This window comes from Bufo gargarizans, chromosome 9, assembly GCF_014858855.1.
Source record: "Bufo gargarizans isolate SCDJY-AF-19 chromosome 9, ASM1485885v1, whole genome shotgun sequence".
In the NCBI taxonomy this organism is placed as follows: Eukaryota; Metazoa; Chordata; class Amphibia; order Anura; family Bufonidae; genus Bufo; species Bufo gargarizans.
Window position 1 is genome coordinate 81,493,047 of NC_058088.1, and position 23,544 is coordinate 81,516,590.

At 49.1% G+C, this 23,544-nt stretch overlaps 1 protein-coding gene across 3 annotated transcripts; it reads right to left on the minus strand.

Moving 5' to 3' along the window:
• Positions 1-581: 581 nt before the first annotated feature.
• PGRMC1 (progesterone receptor membrane component 1) lies at positions 582-20,577 on the minus strand. 3 transcript variants are annotated; one of them, XM_044305931.1, is made up of 4 exons: positions 20,438-20,577; positions 19,923-20,247; positions 2,474-2,629; positions 582-954 (listed from the first exon to the last, which is right to left on the minus strand). In XM_044305931.1, exons 2-4 carry the CDS (start codon positions 20,194-20,196, stop codon positions 848-850), a joined length of 537 nt encoding a protein of 178 aa, XP_044161866.1. In that variant the 5' UTR covers positions 20,197-20,247; positions 20,438-20,577; the 3' UTR covers positions 582-847. The 3 variants fall into 3 exon arrangements, with proteins under 3 accessions (XP_044161866.1, XP_044161867.1, XP_044161865.1); XM_044305932.1 differs by having other exon boundaries at positions 20,379-20,536; XM_044305930.1 differs by having other exon boundaries at positions 20,323-20,483.
• Positions 20,578-23,544: the final 2,967 nt, after the last annotated feature.

The window sequence follows — 23,544 nt, forward strand, 5'->3', positions numbered from 1 at the left end:
GTCATGTATAGGATCTTTGATTTAAAACTTTTTACATTAGTCATGGGATAACCCCCTTTAATTTTTATATGTCTCACCACTCCAGCAGCAAATTCCAGTCCCAGCTTATCCCGCAGCAATGTCGCATCCAGCGTTCACGTGACCGTTACAGCCTATGACCGGCCTCAGCAGTCACATGTGCATGAACAGCACATGACCGCTGAGACCAATGATTGACACAGTGGTTACTTGCACTATAACTGTGGGACCAGAGTGTGGCAAAACATAAAAAAGTGACTACTGGAATTTTACTTCATTTTAGGCAGCCATGTTTTTAAGAATCTCAAAAACCCCTTTAAGTTGCCTATCACACAGCTTACAAGTATCGTCCAGGACTCACACCAATATCCAAGATCAGTGCAGGGAAGAGAGAACAGAGCTGCTGTATAATGACAGCACTCTTACCTCTCCCTGAGCTGTGGGACACAAAACAAAAGGGCTGATAATTAGGAGCCACAGAGAATGGCATTGGGGGTCACCGATTGCGCACACACAAACTTTTAGACTGTTTCAGACAGAATAAAATGACTCGTATTCTAGCAGATTGTGACGCTCATCCATGTTACATTTTACAGTATTAGGAATTTAGTGTTATATAGGGTGCTCTAAGTGCATCATAGAGAGCCTTGCAATTAAACACGGCTCCTAGCAAGAGAGAAATAGGAAAGGTGGGGCACAGAAGGTGCTGCAATAACATTCGGGATCACCATTGCTGGCATCTACTTGTGCACATAATATCGTAGACTATGGTTGAAGCAATTACAATGCGCGCTCTGGAATGGTAGAGGTCATACTAAAACTTGCTTCTTTAGTTTATCTTCTTCTGATCTGAAGAATCTTTTATGTCCTCTTCATCGGTATATTCTGTGGGCTCCTCTCCATCTCTCAGAAGCTTCCCGACATGATGGTACTTAACTGGAAAACAGGGCAATAGACAGTATATTATGTGTAGCAGTCACAGCGCCCCATACAGCTCCGCCTTGTATCGTGTGATCCTCACATGGCCAGAAGAGATTTACATGCACTGGGAGTACACAAGGACTACTCCCAAACAGGTCTTGATAACTACAGTAACTTTTATAATCTTTCATTAGGGTCCCTACACACACACTTTTCCTGGCATTATTTTGGGATGTAAGGCTAAATGCACATGATCAGGATTGCGTGCGTCTGCACTGTAGGTCATGCACATTGTATGCTATAAGAATTTGAAATTCTCATGCACATGATGCGGATTTTGACCTATGGTGCAGATCTTCTCCATTCACTTCAGTGGGGACAGCAAAATCCGCATGCCGACAATCTGCACAAATTGATGCGGATTGACTGCACGGAGTTCCCTGCGAACACCTGCAGATTTCAGTGCGGATTGTCTGCACATGAATCCTGAACGTGTGCATTTACCCTAAAAGCTCCAGAATAACCGCATGTATTTTCTCTGGTCACGTGTGTTTTCTGAAGGCATTTTTTGCCCACTACTGTATTCTTCATGGCGTTTTTGTGCCATTGTTTTTTTTTGTTTTTGTTTTTCTCTTCACACAAAGGGGGTCATTTATCAAAGACTGGCATTTTATACCGGTCTTTGACATATCCTGCACTGTCGGAGGATGAGCTAAATTTATGACATCAGGCACCAGTCCATGCGCTTAATCTGGAATCTTCTCTAGCCCCTGACTGAAGTAGATTTCAATTATTATTTACAGGAAATTGGTGTAATTGATAGTGAATTTGACGAGGGCTGATTATTGCCCTCCCCAGTTTTCAGGGCAGTGTATAAATGCTGCATGCACCTAAATTTAGGCATTTAACAAGTGGCACAATCTGAACTTGCGACTTTATGAAAAAAAAAACAAAAAAAAAAAAAAACGACATTTAAAAAGCCATCTAATGGACAAACATCAGCAGCAACTGAAAAATAAATAAAAAAAAAGACATTTAAAAAGCCATCTAATGGGCAAACATCAGCAGCAAAAAATAAAGAAAAAAAGTTTGCTTGCGTCTTCTGCGCATTATATTTCCCACAGACCTTCAGCTAACATCTGGAGCTGGCACTTCACTGCAGAAAAACTAAAAAAAAAAAAAAAAAACACCAACTGCTTGCTGTAACTTTTTTTTTTTTCTATATGTATCCTACATAAAATATCCTATGCAGTTCTGTGTCACTCATGTTTGTAACAGTCAGGATCTGTGTTATTACAGGACAGGAAATAAGAAATGTGCTGCTATATAGAACACAGGAAATAATCATTGGGACACCGGCCTTAACACGGACATAACCAATATTGATATTACATGAAATCCTATGTTTGTATCACATAATCAACACCAACCATGAAAAATGGAAACCTCACATGTTCGGCTATGCTTATGTCTATGGCTAGTTTTCATTTTCACACAGAACAAAGTGGTAAAAACAACTACATATTGAACTTACAGGTAAACTGCGATTCCCAGTCACTTAGCGTGTCCTTCTGGGAAGCTGTCAGGTCTGACAGATCATCGAACGTGTCCGTCAGGGCTTCTTTATCCAGGCAGAAGGTGGCCAGACCTCGTGAGGCGTCTCGGCCAGCAAACACACCGTAAGGTCCCTCTGAAAACAGAAGAATTACACCTGAAGCAATCCAACATGCCAATCGGGAAGTCATATGAGGTCAGTCATATTTGGCTCCTGGCTATATCATTTAAGGCACGTTTACATCAGCAGCCAAGTCTCGTCAGTGGAGGAAAGAGCTGCATTTACATGTAGCAATCACCTCCACTGTACTGGGAAACGCAATGGCTACTGTCATCGCTTGTCCTCATACAGACACTGTTTCTGGGCAGCAGATCACTGTTCACACAGCACAATCTACTGCCCAGAAATGATGTCTTAATGTGCTGCATAAGTGATAAACTTTCACAAGGAACAAGCATTTTTTTTATTTATTTAGTAGCAACTTTACACAGGCCAAATATCAGGAACTCGTGTTCGTTCCCTTGTCCCTTACATTTTACTACTACATGGATAGTACCATCTCATACACTAACTCTTTATCTCACGATTGATATACAAAGGGAACGTGCCATCAGAACATGAACTATTGTTTAAATCATGTTTTTATGTTATTTTTAAAGACTGCGATAGTTATTTCTAATTTTCCATTTCAATATTTAAACAAAAAACCATAAAATCCTGCAGTTTTTGCACTGACCACTAAGCCCAATAACAGACGTCACTTCTTTCTTTGAAGAGATCACTTTACTGCAGTTACCTGCTTATCTACACAAAGTGATATCAGTACAGGCAGGATTAGAATGTCAGATAAGACAGGATCCACCACTCACAACCGACTGTCAAACGTATTGTACAATGACCTCGACAGGTCACAGAGCATGCCAAGAAAGCTCTACCATAAGAGTTAGGGCTCATGGAAATGACCGTTGGATGTTTGCAGTCTGCAAAACACGGATACTGTGCATTTTGCATAAAAGGAACAGGTGGCCCCTAATAGAACAGTCCTATCCTTGTCCATAATGTGGATAATAAGACATATTCTAATTATTTTTTTTTGGGAGGAACGAACATGCGGACATGGAATGCACATGGAGTCTGATTTTAACTGGCAGACATAATTTTTGTTGACACAATATACTTTAAAAGGGAACTTTATGCTGATCTCACTGAGGGCAGAATGAAGTAGTGACAGAAATGCTGATGTCAGCGGTGTGTCACACATCAGCTAATAGTAAGTGGTTGCTGAGAACCAGCATCATAATCATTGCAGCCCAGGCCTGGAAAAGAGTCAAATCTACCTGAGAAGAGTCCTGGTTATTATAATCTCCTGCTCTCTCACCCATCTGCTGATGATTGGCAGTTCTGTCCTAGAGAGAGGGAGAAAACTAGAAGCCGGTCAGCCATCAGCAGGTGGGCAGGAGAGCAGGAATTCATGGATAACCAGGACTCTTCTCAGGAGGCCGGGACTCTTTTCCAGGCCCAGTCTGCAATGATTATGAAGTTGGTTCTCGACAACCACTTACTTTTAACTTATAAGTGACAGACCGCTGAAATCAACTCACCCGTCCCTACTTCATGTTGCCTTTAGTATGAGCAGCATAAAATACTATTAGAACTGTAAGGGTGCAGCCATCAGGTTTTCTGATTCGTTTTGGAAGCCAGAAAATCAGGAGTGGATCATAAAAGCAGAGAAACTAAAAGAACAGATACAGCTTCTCTTTTTTGAATTCACTCCCAGTTTTGGCTTCCAAAACTGCATAAAGAAACCCGACCATGTGGTCGCACCCTAATAGACTGAGGGGTGTAGAGGGAGGTTATGGCATCAGTGTTGGGGGCCACACCCAGCTTAACAACCCTCATACATATTTCATATATAAACTGGTTAATGCAGTATCTGTCGGCATTCTTTATCACGCCTTTCAAACTATTCTGCATGGAGTTTGTATATTCTCCCCATGTTTGGGTGGGTTTCCTCCCACCCTCCAAAGACATACTGATAGGGTCCTTAGATTGTGAGCCCCACTGGGGACAGTTGGATGCTAATGTCTGTAAAGCGATGCGGAATATAGTAGCGCTATATAAGTGTGAAAAACAATTAAAATTTGGTTTTTAAACTATTGGCTGCGATAAAGGGCTGTCCGGGGTTGCACAATTTACATTACAAATCTATAAGCTAGAATGACTATGCTTATTCAGTTTTTTTTTTCTTATCATTAACTATTTATGACGTGCAAAGAACAAAAATGAAATCCACAATCCAGTTGCTGGCGGTGGTATTAGAGAGCTCATGCAAGGTGTAACCGTAGAACAGTCTCACACTAGATGGAGGGGAAATACAAATGGCCGAATACTGATCTGCCAAGGGCACGAACCGACCCAGCAAAGAGACGAAAACCTCATCTCTTCTGAAACCCATTATGGTATGGGTAACTTCTGGCACTCTTGCTTGGCCGTTCTCAAAACTCACACAGAAGTGAATGGTGCATGCTGGGAGTTGTAGTTTCACAGCAGCTGGAGTTTAGAAGGTTGCTGACCCATGCATTACTGAATAGGAGGACAGAACAGGAACCAAAATACAGCTGCATAAAGCATAATGCAAGCAGGAGATTATAGTCATAGCGATTATAAGCAGCTGCTATACAGGTGCGTGTCGGCCACAATACCCGGACTGCCTATCGCACGTTACGACCATCTGTATGCGGAACTTCCTTTTTTTTTTTTTTTGCGGACCCATTTAAATGAATAGTTCCGCATTAGGGTGCGCAAAAAAAAGTGCAACGGACACGAAAATATACGAAAATACTTTCCTGTGCACGAGTCCTTACTTGCGGGTTTGATGTGGTTTTGCTGTAGATCTCACCCTTAGATTGGGTGAAATTCGGACAACAGAACCTTGCGAATAATCTATGCGTTTCAAAATCTGCACGCAAGTTCAAGTTCTGGCCAGAGCAAATGAGCAAAGTTTACATGAGATTTGTCTAGTCTCATACGCCTTGCCAGTAATGTGTTATGCAGCGGTTGTTCTGCACAAGAATCTGCACAGAAAAACTGCGCAATGTGTGCAAGTACCCTAATACAGACTAATATTTTATAAATGCATTAAGCCCACCCCAACAGAGATTTTGTTTAAACTAACTAGTAACCACCTAGACTACTCAGATAAGCCACAACATAATACCTGAAGTGCCGCTATATTACAGAGTACAAAGGTCTAAGTTCTGTCATTCATCGTTTCGCAAATCACTTCAATGTCCAACTAAACATTATGAAACCGCCGCTGTTATCACTGCAGTCGGGGACACAGATCTAAGTCACGCCACGTGGCATACCCTGCAATATATGCCTGGAAGCAATGTAGATATACGAGTTACATGAATATAAGCTAGATCTATAACACACAGCAAACTCCTTTAAGGATACCGCCACATGGGATGGGTTTTCTGCAACTGAATTTACGCTGTGGATTCGCCACAGATTTCGCATAGAGTATCGCAAAGAGTTAAATCTGCAGCACGTCAAGGGGTTGTCTGGGATTTTGAGATTAATTGCCTGTCCGAAGGGCAAGTCATCAATATAAGATCGTGGGTGTCTGATGAGCACTGAGGCCTCCTCACAGCCCACCAAGCACAGCGCCGTCCATTGTATAGTGGCAGGGCTTGGTATTACAGCTCAGGTCCATTCACTTGAGCTCTGCCTTGGCCATGTGACCAATGAACATGGCACCACACGTTTAAAATGTGCACCATAGGACACCATAAGATTTTCATTTGCAGCAGGTGGATGAGAGATCTTAAAAATCTCATGCCCTTTGCATATACTGTAAAACCATATGGCTCCTCTGCATGCAAAATACTGAAGGTCAACCTTCAGTGAGGAACTGAGTATCAGCAGGGGTTCGGACTCTGGCATCATAGGCTAATGGGAATATCCTAGCTATGTGCCATCACTATACAAGATGGTTATAACCCCTTAAGGGTATGGACAAATGGGCCAGTTATGCCACAGCCACAAAACCTTGCAGCCATTGCAATCTGCCACATAGTTTTGCGGGTGGAGCAAAACGATACATTCCCTTTAAAGGGAACCCGTCACCTCCAAAAACCATCCCAAGCCGCCAGCAGTACCCAGAGAGTAGCCAGCAGCGCGTTTCTGACGATCATTTTCTTCCTGAAGGCCGATGCAGCAAAAGCTCTGAAAATGTTATTTTATCCCCTGCCCACGCAATTTTCTAGTCAGGCTTGAAGTCAAGGTGGCAGCGGCCTCTTTGCTTCAAGTCACAGTAACCGCGCCCCCTTGCCTGCCCCTTCGCTGTATGTCAAAAAAGCCATTTTTTGTCACCTTACATCACAAAAAGTAATACCAAGCGATCAAAAAGTGATACACACTCCAAAATTGTACCAATAAAACTCAGCTCATCTCAGCCCGCAAAAAAAAAAAAAAAAAAAAAAGAGACCCTACATAAGAGAGTCGCCCCAAAAAATAAAAACTATGGCTTTCAGAATATGGAGACACCTAAAAATCTTTTTTTCTTAAAAAATGCTTTATTATGTAAAACTTAAACAAACCAAAAAAGTTGTCATATTTGGTATTGTCGCGTCCGTAACAACCTGCTCCATAACAAAATACCACATGATCTAACCTGTCAGATGAACATTGCAAATAACAAAAAATAAAAAGCAACCAAAAATCATATGTAGCCTAAAATAGTACCAACAAAACTGCCACCTTATCCTGTAGTTTCCAAAATGGGGTCACTTTTTGGAGTTTCTACTCTAGGGGTGCATCAGGGGATCTTCAAATGTGACATGGCCAGTACAGCTGTTTACGTGTACAGCTGTAATATACAGAATCAGGGTAATAAATATTGCGTTTTGTTTGGCTGCCAAAAAAGTGAAATTCTGAAATTTCATCTCCATTTTTCATTAATTCTTGTGGAACACCAAAAGGGTTAACAAAGTTTGTAAAATCGGTTTTAAATACCCCGAGGGGTGCAGTTTCTAAAATGGGGTCATTTTTGGGTGGTTCCTATTATGTAAGCACCACAAAGTGACTTCAGACCTGAACTGGTCCTTAAAAAGTGGGTTTTGTAAATTTTCAGAATTTTAAAGTTATTACCACATAAACTGACATGTCAGATTTGCCAAAAATGGCCTGGACAGAAAGGTGAAAAATGGCCAGGCCCTGAAGGTAAAAACTAACTTGACCTTGAAGGGGTTAAAACCAGATGCGCCAAATGCTGGTGCAGTAAACAGTGATATAGGTTTTAGCCAATAAGAAATTATGTAACGCAATATGAAGAGTGTGTGTATTTAGTAGCTTTTTTCCTCACTTACCGTATTTTTCGCCGTATAAGACGCACTTTTTCTCCCCCCAAAATGGGGGGAAAATGCCCCTGCGTCTTATACGGCGAATGCTGTCAGTTTTACATCGCAAGCTGCGATGTAAAGCGAGCGGGGACTCGGGGAGGGACTGGGAGGAGGAGCTGGGGGCCGGCAATAGCGGCGGTGCAGTCACTGTACTATAGCCCCGCCGCTCCGGTATACTAATATAATATGTCATATTCAATTAATGGTTATTAAATATGCCGCTTTATGCCTAATAGTACCTTAAATCCTAAGCGCTTCAGTAGTATGCAGGCCGGGCGGGCGGCAGCGTAACTCCCTGATGTCACGTGCCTGCGCCGCCTACTTTATGAATGAAGCAGGCGGCGCAGGCAAGTGACGTCAGTGAGTGACGCGACGCGACGGCCTGCCGCCATTGTACTGAAGCGCTTAGGATTTAAGGTACTATTAGGAATAAAGAGGCATATTTAATAACTATTAATTGAATAAGACATATTATATTAGTATACTGGAGCGGCGGGGGATCTGTGGATGGCACAGTTATGGGCTGGGAGGGTCTGTGGATGACACATGTATAACAGCGTCCGTCATCCACAGTTCCCCCCGTAACAGCGTCCGTCATCCACAGTTCCCCCCGTAACAGCGTCCGTCATCCACAGTTCCCCCCGTAACAGCGTCCGTCATCCACAGTTCCCCCCGTAACAGCGTCCGTCATCCACAGTTCCCCCCGTAACAGCGTCCGTCATCCACAGTTCCCCCCGTAACAGCGTCCGTCATCCACAGTTCCCCCCGTAACAGCGTCCGTCATCCACAGTTCCCCCCGTAACAGCGTCCGTCATCCACAGTTCCCCCCGTAACAGCGTCCGTCATCCACAGTTCCCCCCGTAACAGCGTCCGTCATCCACAGTTCCCCCCGTAACAGCGTCCGTCATCCACAGTTCCCCCCGTAACAGCGTCCGTCATCCACAGTTCCCCCGTAACAGCGTCCGTCATCCACAGTTCCCCCCGTAACAGCGTCCGTCATCCACAGTTCCCCCGTAACAGCGTCCGTCATCCACAGTTCCCCCCGTAACAGCGTCCGTCATCCACAGTTCCCCCCGTAACAGCGTCCGTCATCCACAGTTCCCCCCGTAACAGCGTCCGTCATCCACAGTTCCCCCCGTAACAGCGTCCGTCATCCACAGTTCCCCCCGTAACAGCGTCCGTCATCCACAGTTCCCCCCGTAACAGCGTCCGTCATCCACAGTTCCCCCCGTAACAGCGTCCGTCATCCACAGTTCCCCCCGTAACAGCGTCCGTCATCCACAGTTCCCCCCGTAACAGCGTCCGTCATCCACAGTTCCCCCCGTAACAGCGTCCGTCATCCACAGTTCCCCCCGTAACAGCGTCCGTCATCCACAGTTCCCCCCGTAACAGCGTCCGTCATCCACAGTTCCCCCGTAACAGCGTCCGTCATCCACAGTTCCCCCCGTAACAGCGTCCGTCATCCACAGTTCCCCCCGTAACAGCGTCCGTCATCCACAGTTCCCCCCGTAACAGCGTCCGTCATCCACAGTTCCCCCCGTAACAGCGTCCGTCATCCACAGTTCCCCCCGTAACAGCGTCCGTCATCCACAGTTCCCCCCGTAACAGCGTCCGTCATCCACAGTTCCCCCCGTAACAGCGTCCGTCATCCACAGTTCCCCCCGTAACAGCGTCCGTCATCCACAGTTCCCCCCGTAACAGCGTCCGTCATCCACAGTTCCCCCCGTAACAGCGTCCGTCATCCACAGTTCCCCCCGTAACAGCGTCCGTCATCCACAGTTCCCCCCCGTAACAGCGTCCGTCATCCACAGTTCCCCCCGTAACAGCGTCCGTCATCCACAGTTCCCCCCGTAACAGCGTCCGTCATCCACAGTTCCCCCCGTAACAGCGTCCGTCATCCACAGTTCCCCCCGTAACAGCGTCCGTCATCCACAGTTCCCCCCGTAACAGCGTCCGTCATCCACAGTTCCCCCCGTAACAGCGTCCGTCATCCACAGTTCCCCCCGTAACAGCGTCCGTCATCCACAGTTCCCCCCGTAACAGCGTCCGTCATCCACAGTTCCCCCCGTAACAGCGTCCGTCATCCACAGTTCCCCCCGTAACAGCGTCCGTCATCCACAGTTCCCCCCGTAACAGCGTCCGTCATCCACAGTTCCCCCCGTAACAGCGTCCGTCATCCACAGTTCCCCCCGTAACAGCGTCCGTCATCCACAGTTCCCCCCGTAACAGCGTCCGTCATCCACAGTTCCCCCCGTAACAGCGTCCGTCATCCACAGTTCCCCCCGTAACAGCGTCCGTCATCCACAGTTCCCCCCGTAACAGCGTCCGTCATCCACAGTTCCCCCCGTAACAGCGTCCGTCATCCACAGTTCCCCCCGTAACAGCGTCCGTCATCCACAGTTCCCCCGTAACAGCGTCCGTCATCCACAGTTCCCCCCGTAACAGCGTCCGTCATCCACAGTTCCCCCCGTAACAGCGTCCGTCATCCACAGTTCCCCCCGTAACAGCGTCCGTCATCCACAGTTCCCCCCGTAACAGCGTCCGTCATCCACAGTTCCCCCCGTAACAGCGTCCGTCATCCACAGTTCCCCCCGTAACAGCGTCCGTCATCCACAGTTCCCCCGTAACAGCGTCCGTCATCCACAGTTCCCCCCGTAACAGCGTCCGTCATCCACAGTTCCCCCCGTAACAGCGTCCGTCATCCACAGTTCCCCCCGTAACAGCGTCCGTCATCCACAGTTCCCCCCGTAACAGCGTCCGTCATCCACAGTTCCCCCCGTAACAGCGTCCGTCATCCACAGTTCCCCCCGTAACAGCGTCCGTCATCCACAGTTCCCCCCGTAACAGCGTCCGTCATCCACAGTTCCCCCCGTAACAGCGTCCGTCATCCACAGTTCCCCCCGTAACAGCGTCCGTCATCCACAGTTTCCCCCCGTAACAGCGTCCGTCATCCACAGTTCCCCCCGTAACAGCGTCCGTCATCCACAGTTCCCCCCGTAACAGCGTCCGTCATCCACAGTTCCCCCCCGTAACAGCGTCCGTCATCCACAGTTCCCCCCGTAACAGCGTCCGTCATCCACAGTTCCCCCCGTAACAGCGTCCGTCATCCACAGTTCCCCCCGTAACAGCGTCCGTCATCCACAGTTCCCCCCGTAACAGCGTCCGTCATCCACAGTTCCCCCCGTAACAGCGTCCGTCATCCACAGTTCCCCCCGTAACAGCGTCCGTCATCCACAGTTCCCCCCGTAACAGCGTCCGTCATCCACAGTTCCCCCCGTAACAGCGTCCGTCATCCACAGTTCCCCCCGTAACAGCGTCCGTCATCCACAGTTCCCCCCGTAACAGCGTCCGTCATCCACAGTTCCCCCCCGTAACAGCGTCCGTCATCCACAGTTCCCCCCGTAACAGTGTCCGTCATCCACAGTTCCCCCCGTAACAGTGTCCGTCATCCACAGTTCCCCCCGTAACAGTGTCCGTCATCCACAGTTCCCCCCGTAACAGTGTCCGTCCTTCATCCACAGTTCCCCCTAGTTCCCCCCCCCCCGTAACAGTGTCCGTCATCCACAGTTCCCCCCGTAACAGTGTCCGTCATCCACAGTTCCCCCCGTAACAGTGTCCGTCATCCACAGTTCCCCCCGTAACAGTGTCCGTAATCCACAGTTCCCCCCGTAACAGTGTCCGTCATCCACAGTTCCCCCCGTAACAGTGTCCGTCATCCACAGTTTCCCCCCGTAACAGTGTCCGTCACCACAGTTCCCCCCGTAACAGTGTCCGTCATCCACAGTTCCCCCCGTAAACAGTGTCCGTCATCCACAGTTCCCCCCGTAACAGTGTCCGTCATCCACAGTTCCCCCCGTAACAGTGTCCGTCATCCAAGTTTCCCCCCGTAACAGTGTCCGTCATCCACAGTTCCCCCCGTAACAGTGTCCGTCATCCACAGGTTCCCCCGTAACAGTGTCCCCGTCATCCACAGTTCCCCCCGTAACAGTGTCCGTCATCCACAGTTCCCCCCGTAACAGTGTCCCGTCATCCCACAGTTCCCCCCGTAACCAGTGTCCGTCACAGTTCCCCCCGTAACAGTGTCCGTCATCCACAGTTCCCCCCGTAACAGTGTCCGTCATCCACAGTTCCCCCCGTAACAGTGTCCGTCATCCACAGTTCCCCCCGTAACAGTGTCCGTCATCCACAGTTCCCCCCGTAACAGTGTCCGTCATCCACAGTTCCCCCCCGTAACAGTGTCCGTCATCCACAGTTCCCCCCGTAACAGTGTCCGTCATCCACAGTTCCCCCCGTAACAGTGTCCGTCATCCACAGTTCCCCCCGTAACAGTGTCCGTCATCCACAGTTCCCCCCGTAACAGTGTCCGTCATCCACAGTTCCCCCCGTAACAGTGTCCGTCATCCACAGTTCCCCCCGTAACAGTGTCCGTCATCCACAGTTCCCCCCGTAACAGTGTCCGTCATCCACAGTTCCCCCCGTAACAGTGTCCGTCATCCACAGTTCCCCCCGTAACAGTGTCCGTCATCCACAGTTCCCCCGTAACAGTGTCCGTCATCCACAGTTCCCCCCGTAACAGTGTCCGTCATCCACAGTTCCCCCGTAACAGTGTCCGTCATCCACAGTTCCCCCCGTAACAGTGTCCGTCATCCACAGTTCCCCCCGTAACAGTGTCCGTCATCCACAGTTCCCCCCGTAACAGTGTCCGTCATCCACAGTTCCCCCCGTAACAGTGTCCGTCATCCACAGTTCCCCCCGTAACAGTGTCCGTCATCCACAGTTCCCCCCGTAACAGTGTCCGTCATCCACAGTTCCCCCCGTAACAGTGTCCGTCATCCACAGTTCCCCCCGTAACAGTGTCCGTCATCCACAGTTCCCCCCGTAACAGTGTCCGTCATCCACAGTTCCCCCCGTACAGTGTCCGTCATCCACAGTTCCCCCCGTAACAGTGTCCGTCATCCACAGTTCCCCCCGTAACAGTGTCCGTCATCCACAGTTCCCCCCGTAACAGTGTCCGTCATCCACAGTTCCCCCCGTAACAGTGTCCGTCATCCACAGTTCCCCCCGTAACAGTGTCCGTCATCCACAGTTCCCCCCGTAACAGTGTCCGTCATCCACAGTTCCCCCCGTAACAGTGTCCGTCATCCACAGTTCCCCCCGTAACAGTGTCCGTCATCCACAGTTCCCCCGTAACAGGTCGTCATCCACAGTTCCCCCCGTAACAGTGTCCGTCATCCACAGTTCCCCCCGTAACAGTGTCCGTCATCCACAGTTCCCCCCGTAACAGTGTCCGTCATCCACAGTTCCCCCCGTAACAGTGTCCGTCATCCACAGTTCCCCCCGTAACAGTGTCCGTCATCCACAGTTCCCCCCGTAACAGTGTCCGTCATCCACAGTTCCCCCCGTAACAGTGTCCGTCATCCACAGTTCCCCCCGTAACAGTGTCCGTCATCCACAGTTCCCCCCGTAACAGTGTCCGTCATCCACAGTTCCCCCCGTAACAGTGTCCGTCATCCACAGTTCCCCCCGTAACAGTGTCCGTCATCCACAGTTCCCCCCGTAACAGTGTCCGTCATCCACAGTTCCCCCCGTAACAGTGTCCAGTAACAGTGTCCGTCATCACAGTTCCCCAGTAACAGTGTCCGTCATCCACAGTCCCCCGTAACAGGGTCCGTCATCCACAGTTCCCCCCCGTAACAGTGTCCGTCATCCACAGTTCCCACCGTAACCAGTGTCCGTCATCCACAGTTCCCCCCGTAACAGTGTCCGTCATCCACAGTTCCCCCGTAACAGTGTCCGTCATCCACAGTTCCCCCCGTAACAGTGTCCGTCATCCACAGTTCCCCCCGTAACAGTGTCCGTCATCCACAGTTCCCCCCGTAACAGTGTCCGTCACCACAGTTCCCCCCGTAACAGTGTCCGTCCATCCACAGTCCCCCCGTAACAGTGTCCGTTCATCCACAGTTCCCCCCGTAACAGTGTCCGTCATCCACAGTTCCCCCGTAACAGTGTCCGTCATCCACAGTTCCCCCGTAACAGTGTCCGTCATCCACAGTTCCCCCCGTAACAGTGTCCGTCATCCACAGTTCCCCCCGTAACAGTGTCCGTCATCCACAGTTCCCCCCGTAACAGTGTCCGTCATCCACAGTTCCCCCCGTAACAGGTCCGTCATCCACAGTTCCCCCCGTAACAGTGTCCGTCATCCACAGTTCCCCCCGTAACAGTGTCCGTCATCCACAGTTCCCCCCGTAACAGTGTCCGTCATCCACAGTTCCCCCCGTAACAGTGTCCGTCATCCACAGTTCCCCCCGTAACAGTGTCCGTCATCCACAGTTCCCCCCGTAACAGTGTCCGTCATCCACAGTTCCCCCCGTAACAGTGTCCGTCATCCACAGTTCCCCCCGTAACAGTGTCCGTCATCCACAGTTTCCCCCCGTAACAGTGTCCGTCATCCACAGTTCCCCCCGTAACAGTGTCCGTCATCCACAGTTCCCCCCGTAACAGTGTCCGTCATCCACAGTTTCCCCCCGTAACAGTGTCCGTCATCCACAGTTCCCCCCGTAACAGTGTCCGTCATCCACAGTTCCCCCCGTAACAGTGTCCGGTCATCCCAGTTCCCCCCGTAACAGTGTCCGTCATCCACAGTTCCCCCCGTAACAGTGTCCGTCATCCACAGTTCCCCCCGTAACAGTGTCCGTCATCCACAGTTCCCCCCGTAACAGTGTCCGTCATCCACAGTTCCCCCATAACAGTGTCCGTCATCCACAGTTCCCCCATAACAGTGTCCGTCATCCACAGATCCCCAGTAATAGTGCCATCCACAGACCACCATTAGTTCCAAACACCTTTTGGTTAAAAAAAAATTTTTTCTTATTTTCCTCCCCAAAAACCTAGGTGTGTCTTATACGGCGAAAAATACGGTACTTTTCTTTTCATGGCATTGTTTAAAAATTATAGACGCCTTTGAATACCGCTTTTTATAATTGGGTACTACTTATTTTGGCTATTTTTTTTGTCTGCAGACTGCATGTTTGCACATACATTTCAGGCTGCTCTGTTTTGTGCAGAGTGAAATGATGGCTCGGTCGCCAGCTAAACTCTCCTCTGCTGAACAAACTACTAAAACCGATATACGAAATCACAAATTAGCTTAGAAGATCATTCACTGGAAAATAGGAGCAGGACACCGAGCCATCATTTCCTCTGAACAAGAAAGAACAGCCTGCAATTTATGTGAAAACATGCAGGCTGCAGATGAAAAATAAGAACAAAATTAATTTATATATATATTTTTTATATAATTTTTAATAGCACATAACAATTAAACTGGTTCAACAAGTTATGCGAGCACCATGAAATACGATACGCAAGCATTTCTGGAGTAGTAGGGTGTCTACCGACAAATAATGGCTGGAAGGATTATACCAGTATTTGCCTTAGGAAATAAAAGAATAACTTGAAGATTAAAAACATCAAACCATCTCAATGACATACAATAGTCTTAACCAGGAGTGTTGCTTACAAGCTCCTATAACAGGGCTGGCCAACCTGCAGCTCTCCAGTTGTAGCAAAACTACAACTCCCAGTATGCCCAGTCTGCAGGGCATAGTGGGAGTTGTAGTTTTACAACAGCTGGAGAGCCACAGGTTGGCCAGCCCTGTCCTGTAGTATTATTTGCACTTAGTGGTTAAAGGGAGTGTCACCTAGAATATATAGTTTTTTAAACGTGCACAAGCCCAGCACTGCAATCAATCCTAGTTCCTTGCCTCGCGCTCTCAAGTATTACACTTCACCCACCGCCATCAGTGAGCGCCTGGACTGACCCCCTGCTTAGTGGCAGTCCGCACGGGAGCGGTAGAGACCGCGCGGACCTGTAGTGGGAGCGGTAGAGACCGCGCGGACCTGTAGTGGGAGCGGTAGAGACCGCGCGGACCTGTAGTGGGAGCGGTAGAGACCGCGCGGACCTGTAGTGGGAGCGGTAGAGACCGCGCGGACCTGTAGTGGGAGCGGTAGAGACCGCGCGGACCTGTAGTGGGAGCGGTAGAGACCGCGCGGACCTGTAGTGGGAGCGGTAGAGACCGCGCGGACCTGTAGTGGGAGCGGTAGAGGACCCGCGCGGACCTGTAGTGGGAGCGGTAGAGACCGCGCGGACCTGTAGTGGGAGCGGTAGAGACCGCGCGGACCTGTAGTGGGAGCGGTAGAGACCGCGCGGACCTGTAGTGGGAGCGTAGAGACCGCGCGGACCTGTAGTGGGAGCGGTAGAGACCGCGCGGACCTGTAGTGGGAGCGGTAGAGACCGCGCGGACCTGTAGTGGGAGCGGTAGAGGACCGCGCGGACCTGTAGTGGGAGCGGTAGAGACCGCGCGGACCTGTAGTGGGAGCGGTAGAGACCGCGCGGACCTGTAGTGGGAGCGGTAGAGACCGCGCGGACCTGTAGTGGGAGCGGTAGAGACCACAGCTGATCGGCTGTTTGAGAATGCACCAATGCTTCTGTGAGCGCCGCGGCCTTCCCTGTGCTCACCAGGCACGGCGATGTACACTGTATAGCGGCTGTGCTTGGTATCGAGCTCAGCCGCATTCACTTCTGAGTAGTGTTGAGCGAACTTCTGTTTTAAGTTCGGCGTCTAAAGTTCGGCTTCCGGTTAGCGGAGAATACCGATATGGATTCCGAATACCGCTGTGGTCCGTGGTAGCGGAATCAATAATGGCCGATTATTGATTCCGCTACCACGGACCACAACGGAATTCGGAATCCATATCGGGATTCTCCGCTAACCGGAAGCCGAACTTTAGACGCCGAACTTAAAACAGAAGTTCGCTCAACACTACTTCTGAGCTGTTCCTAGGCCAAGTGACTGATGAACGGGACGTCGCTGGTCTAGGGAAACCAGCGAGAAGGCTGTGGCTCTACTATGAGTGCCGTTGCCTTCTCAAACATCTGATTGGCTGAGGTCCTGGGAGTCAGAACCCCACCAATCTAAGACTGATGAAAAACCCCTTTAAGCATCAGGACTCAATGTCAGGCAGCAGCCGCAAAAGCAAATATGATTTAGGGTATGTAAAAAGATAAAAATCCATGATCCCAATGTACCACAATATTACCCCTTAAAAATAAAATAAAAATTCACATCTTGAACATAGGATTCCGTTTTGGGCCTCACATACTATAAAGCAGGAATGGCCAACCTGCAGCTCTCCAGCTGTTGTAAAATTACAACTCCCAGCATGCCCAGACTGCTTACAGCTATCAGCCTACAGCAGGGCATGGTGGAGAGACCAGATTAAATGGGATGGAAGGTATCCAAGGCTTAAAGGGGTTGTCCAGGTTCAGAGCTGAACCCGGACATGCCTCCATTTTCACCCAGGCAGCCCCCCTGATATAAGCATTGGAGCAGTTCATGATCCGATGCTCTCCTTTGCCCTGCGCTAAGACACGCAGGGCAAAGACATTTTTTGGAGATCCGGTGACGTACCAGGCTCTCCATTGGGCTGCCAGGAACCCCGGTGATGTCACCGGCACTGATGGGCGTGCTTTAGCGCTGCCCTAGCCAGTAAAACAGCTAGGGAAGTGCTAAAGCCCGTCCATCACAGCCGGTGACGTCACCAAACACACTGCCGGGTGGAAGCTTCCGCCCGGCAGTGTGTGATTGTAAACAAAATAGCATGAACTACTCCGATACTCAAGTCAGAGGGGCTGCTGGGGTGAAAATATGGGTATGTCCGGGTTCAGAGCTGAACCATTAAATTGTGCTTGTTCAACATGGGAAGGGGGGGGGGGGGGGGGGGGGGTGTGACCTTAGAGGTGATCTCATTATCATTTGTAAATACGTGTGTGGCAGCGGTATACATGGACCCCAACACAGGACAGAAGGGTTTCTGTCTAAACCCCTTTCAATGACCCTTGGGCCATTTTTCCCACTGCCTCGTTTGCTAAAAGTTGTTCCTTGTAGGTGCGGGTCACAGAGGTGGGACCCGCACCCATCAAGGGGGGCATATCCTAGCAATATGCCCCCATTGTCTGTGATGGCAGATATGATGTCAGCATTAAAAAAATAAAATTTTTATATATATATATATATATATATATATATATATATATATATATATATATATGATGCTTCTAATTAATCTAACAATGTCATATAATTGACGGGAGAAAGTCAGAACTGGACGGACCTGTAACAGAGATCTGCACACAGAGTATTTCTGGGCAGCAGATCCCCGTTTGCATTGTATGGTCTGCTGCCCAGAATGGATGGTTCTAGGTGCCAGCCGAAAGATATGATCACCTGACGAATGCCCATATGACCGCCCCGTGTAGGCAAGAAATGCAAAAACTTTCCCTTGCGGCAGTCAGTCAGATGACACGGGCTATTAACCTCTGAGGCACCAGGTAGTGAAATATTGATACTTTTTCGATACTCAGTTCTGTTCAATACTGTCATTGTCAGTATTTTGATACTAAGCTGAGATAGTGGGCTAAAGGGGGGGGGGCACGACCGAGCCAGCAGCATAGAGGGACATTCAGGGGTTACTGTAACTCTCATTATCCCCAATGTTGCCATTATGTGAGATAAATGATCGGGGTCACTTATTAATGTAAAGCAGGCATCCTCAAACTGTGCCCTCCAGCTGTTGTAAAACTACAACTCCCACAATGCCCTGCTGTAGGCTGATACCTGTAGGCTGTTCGGGAATGCTGGGAGTTGTAGTTTTGCAACAGCTGGAGGGCCTCAGATGCCTGATGTAAAGGATACGGTGTTATTACTTTAGTACCTCATATTAAGGGCCCTTGCACATGACCGTATGCCCTCCGACACATATACGGTCTGTGAGCGGGCCATATGACCTGGAGTGGCATACATTGTGCGCACAGCATCATAGGTTACTATGATGCTGTACACATCGGGCCGCCCGCGGTAATATTGTCCTGCACTCCTATGATCTTATGAGTGCGGGACAATAGCACCACGGGTGGCCCAATAAGCACATCATAGTTACTTATGATGCTGTGCGCATGATGTATGCTGCTCCGGGGCATATGGCCCGCTCACGACCCTAAGGGCTCATGCACACAACCGTATGTATTTTGCAGTCTGCAAAAAAAAAATCAACAAAAAAATACGGATAATGTCGGTGTGCATTCCGTATTTTGTGGAACAGAACAGCTGGCCCCTAATAGAACAGTCCTATCCGTGTCGGTAATGCGGACAATAATAGGACATGTTCTATTCTTTTGCAGAACAGAAACACGGACATACGGAAATGGAATGCACACGGAACAGATACGGAAAGAAAATACGTTCGTGTGCATGAGCCCTAATAGTAAACTGCGGACCGCAGAACAATTATGGCCGTCTGAATGAGCCCTTAGGCTTCGTTCAGACCTGTCAGAGGATCAGGCTACTGGAGCTCACCGTATCTGGTATTTCGGGACACAACGGTGTACCACCAGATCCCTATTGACTTTAATGGGATCCGGACAGGTTCTGGCATAAATGCCCGGTTTCGGACAGACATATGCAGCTTGTCTGCCGGCCAACGCAACTGTGAAGGCAGCCTTAGTGAGGCGCTGTCCTGCGCGCACAGCGCTTTCTGGTGTAATTTGTTAGGTGCGTACTGTTGCCACGATTTTTTGTAAAATGGCCAAGTAAGTTTTCTGTACGAAAACTGTTCCAAAACTGCATGAAAAAACAAACCAGAACCATGGCAAAACCTGCAAGTGTCAATACAGCCTCAAAGCAACCCCCCCCCCCCCCCCAGTACCCATCATTCCCTAATCTACAATGACTCAGCCAACATTTACTGCAGGCAGAGGTAAGGGTAAAGGTTCACGGCCATGGCGGGTGAACATTGGCTGCAGGGGGGTCATCTCATGGACTGGCGGCAGACTGGAGCTGGGCACAGACCACTTATCAGATCTTCTACAACACCTGTGCCCGGGCACTACCGACATTCCTGCGGGATCAGCCTCACCAGACCACGGACAGATCTATGGCGGTCTGATAATCCAGAATATTTCTCACCTGGCCCATAAAACTTCTTGCCCCTGGTGACATCGAACACCTTGCCATTGATGGCCATGAGGATCCTGGGGTTCTGCGCCCCATCGTACTCCTTCAGCTGGGCCACTGTGAAGTCTCTCCTCTTCATTTTGGGCAGGCGCTCCTCCTGGCTCTCCTCCGACTCCGGGGGCTTGTCCCCCCTCAGGATCTTGTAGAGCAGGTAGAGGCACAGGCACAGGAGGCAGATATTGAGGGGGGAGGTGAAGATCTCCTGCAGGATGCCCTCCTCAGCCATGGTCGCTGGTGCTACAGGTGGTCTCGGAGCACTTCAGTAAGGTCCACACACCTGCAGGATGACAAAGACGGACATGTTCCCAGGGACCTGCGCCACACACTCACTCACCTAACGCACTGTACGTACAGGGGTGTATTCCTAAAGGACCGCCACAAGTCCGCCAGGTGTGAATACTCCCTTACCGCGCTGCCGACGGACCGTACGCACTATCCCCCGGAGACACAGCACAGCCCGCACTCACCAGCGCTGGAACGTCCCGCACACTGGCGCTGCGCTGCCTCCTCCGCCCCTCAGCACCACGGTCCGCACACGGGCGGGATTGGCCCGCGCCGCGCGTTACGCAGGACGGGGGCGGGGCTCTGCGCGCCTCCTGTTCCAGGTCAAATGTCAGTCAAGAGAGTGTGGCGCACACGGCGGGGCGGCTGGTGGTCCAGGGGGAGTGAGGGGGGTTACACGGGAAGTGAGGGGGTTACACGGGGAGTTACACGGGGCTGGAGGGGGAACCTCTGGCCTCCTCCTCACTGTGGACATGTCTTACCTCTCCGCACCACAGGGGACACCACCAGACACTGCTCCCAACCAGGACTGTGTATGGAGCAGTGGTCAGGCATGTGCACTCACCGGAGGTCATCAACATTTTTAGGCCAGTTTTTTTACATAAAAATAGTCGCAAGATACCTTATATTTGTGACTTTTTAAACGCCTGTTAGAAAATAGGGCTTGTTTACGTAGGCTACTTTCCCACTTGCGGCAGAGTGAGGCTACTTTCACACTAGCGTTTTTCTTTTCCAGCGCTGAGTTCCGTCCTAGGGGCTCAAATCCGGAAAAGAACTGATCAGTTTTAGGGCTCTTTCACATCTGCGTTATTGTCTTCCGGCATAGAGTTCCGTCGTCAGGGCTCTATGCCGGAAGAATCCTGATCAGGATTATCCCCATGCATTCTGAATGGAGTGAAATCCGTTCAGGATGTCTTCAGTTCAGGACCGGAACGTTTTTTGGCCGGAGAAAATACCGCAGCATGCTGCGCTTTTTGCTCCTGCCAAAAATCCAGAACACTTGCCGCAAGGCCGCATCCGGAATGAATGCCCATTGAAAGGCATTGATCCGGATCCGGCCTTAAGCTAAACGTCGTTTCGGCGCATTGCCGGATCCGACGTTTAGCTTTTTCTCAATGGTTACCATGGCTGCCGGGACGCTAAAGTCCTGGCAGCCATGGTAAAGGGGAGCGGGGGAGCAGCATACTTACCGTCCGTGCGGCTCCCGGGGCACTCCAGAGTGACGTCAGGGCGCTCCACGCGCATGGATGACGTGATCACATGGCACATCATCCATGCGCATGGGGCGCTCTGACGTCACTCTGGAGCGCCCCAGGAGCCGTGCAGATGGTAAGTATACCGCTCCCCCCGCTCCTACTATGGCAACCAGGACTTTAACCCCTTAAGGACACAGCCCTATTTCACCTTAAGGACCAGGCCATTTTTTGCAAATCTGACCAGAGTCACTTTAAGTGCTGATAACTTTAAAACGCTTTGACTTATCCAGGCCATTCTGAGATTGTTTTTTCGTCACATATTGTACTTCATGACACTGGTAAAATGAAGTCAAAAAAATTATTTTTTTTGCACCAAAAAATACCAAATTTAACAAAAATTTGGAAAAATTAGCAAATTTCAAAGTTCCAGTTTCTCTACTTCTGTAATACATAGTAATACCCCCAAAAATTTGGATGACTTTACATTCCCCATATGTCTACTTCATGTTTGAATTATTTTGGGAATGATATTTTATTTTTTGGGGATGTTATAAGGCTTAGAAGTTTAGAAGCAAATCTTGAAATTTTTCAGAAATTTACAAAAACTCAATTTTTAGGGACCAGTTCAGGTCTCAAGTCACTTTGCGAGGCTTACATAATAGAAACCACCCAAAAATGACCCCATCTAAGAAACTACACCCCTCAAGGTATTCAAAACTGATTTTGAATACGTTGTTAACCCTTTAGGTGTTGCACAAGAGTTATTGGCAAATGGGGAGGAAATTTGAGAATTTTATTTTTTTGTCTAATTTTTCATTTTAACCCATTTTTTCCACTAACAAAGCAAGGGTTAACAGCCAAACAAGACGGTATCTTTATTGCCCTGACTCTGCCGTTTACAGAAACACCCAATATGTGGCCGTAAACTACTGTACGGCCACACAGCGGGGCGTAGAGTGAAAGGTGCGCCGTTTGGTTTTTGGAAGGCTGATTTTTATGGACTGGTTTATTTACACCATGTCCCATTTGAAGCCCCCTGATGCACCCCTAGAGGAGAAACTCCCTAAAAGTGACCCCATCTAAGAAACTACACCCCTCAAGGTATTCAAAACTGATTTTACATACGTCGTTAACCCTTTAGGTGTTGCACAAGAGTTATTGGCAAATGGCGATGAAATTTGAGAATTTCATTTTTTTGCCTAATTTTCCATTTTAACCCATTTTTTCCACTAACAAAGCAAGGGTTAACAGCCAAACAAGACTGTATCTTTATTGCCCTGACTCTGCTGTTTACAGAAACACCCCATATGTGGCCGTAAACTACTGTACGGCCACACAGCGGGGCGTAGAGGGAAAGGTGCGCCGTTTGTTTTTTGGAGGGCTGATTTTTATGGACCGGTTTTTTGACACCATGTCCCATTTGAAGCCCCCCTGATGCACCCCCAGATTATAAACTCCATAAAAGTGACCCCATCTAAGAAACTACACCCATCAAGGTATTCAAAACGGATTTTACAAACTTTGTTAACCCTTTAGGTGTTGCACAAGATTTAATGGAAAATAGAGATACAATTTCAAAATTTCACTTTTTTGGCAGATTTTCCATTTTAATTTTTTTTTTCCAGTTACAAAGCAAGGGTTAACAGCCAAACAAAACTCATTATTTATGGCCCTGATTCTGTAGTTTACAGAAACACCCCATATGTGGTCGTAAACCGCTGTACGGGCACACGGCAGGGCGCAGAAGGAAAGGAATGCCATACGGTTTTTGGAAGGCAGGTTTTGCTGGACTGTTGTTTTTTACACCATGTCCCATTTGAAGCCCCCCTGATGCACCCCTAGAGTAGAAACTCCAAAAAAGTGACCCCATTTTAGAAACTACGGGATAGGGTGGCAGTTTTGTTGGTACTAGTTTAGGGTACATATGATTTTTGGTTGCTCTATATTACACTTTTTGTGCGGCAAGGTAACAAGAAATAGCTTTTTTGGCAGCGTTTTTTATTTTTTTATTTACAACATTCATCTGACAGGTTAGATCATGTGGTAATTTTATAGAGCAGGTTGTCACGGACGCGGCGATACCTAATATGTATACA

Excerpts from the sequence above, each read along its gene's own strand:
- PGRMC1 (XM_044305931.1), bottom strand. The coding sequence starts at position 20,196 with ATGGCTGAGGAGGGCATCCTGCAGGAGATCTTCACCTCCCCCCTCAAT. Across the intron at positions 2,630-19,922 it reads CAAGAAGTTTTATGGGCCAG|AGGGACCTTACGGTGTGTTT; the intron begins GTGAGAAATATT and ends TTCTGTTTTCAG. Across the intron at positions 955-2,473 it reads CTGGGAATCGCAGTTTACCT|TTAAGTACCATCATGTCGGG; the intron begins GTAAGTTCAATA and ends CCTGTTTTCCAG.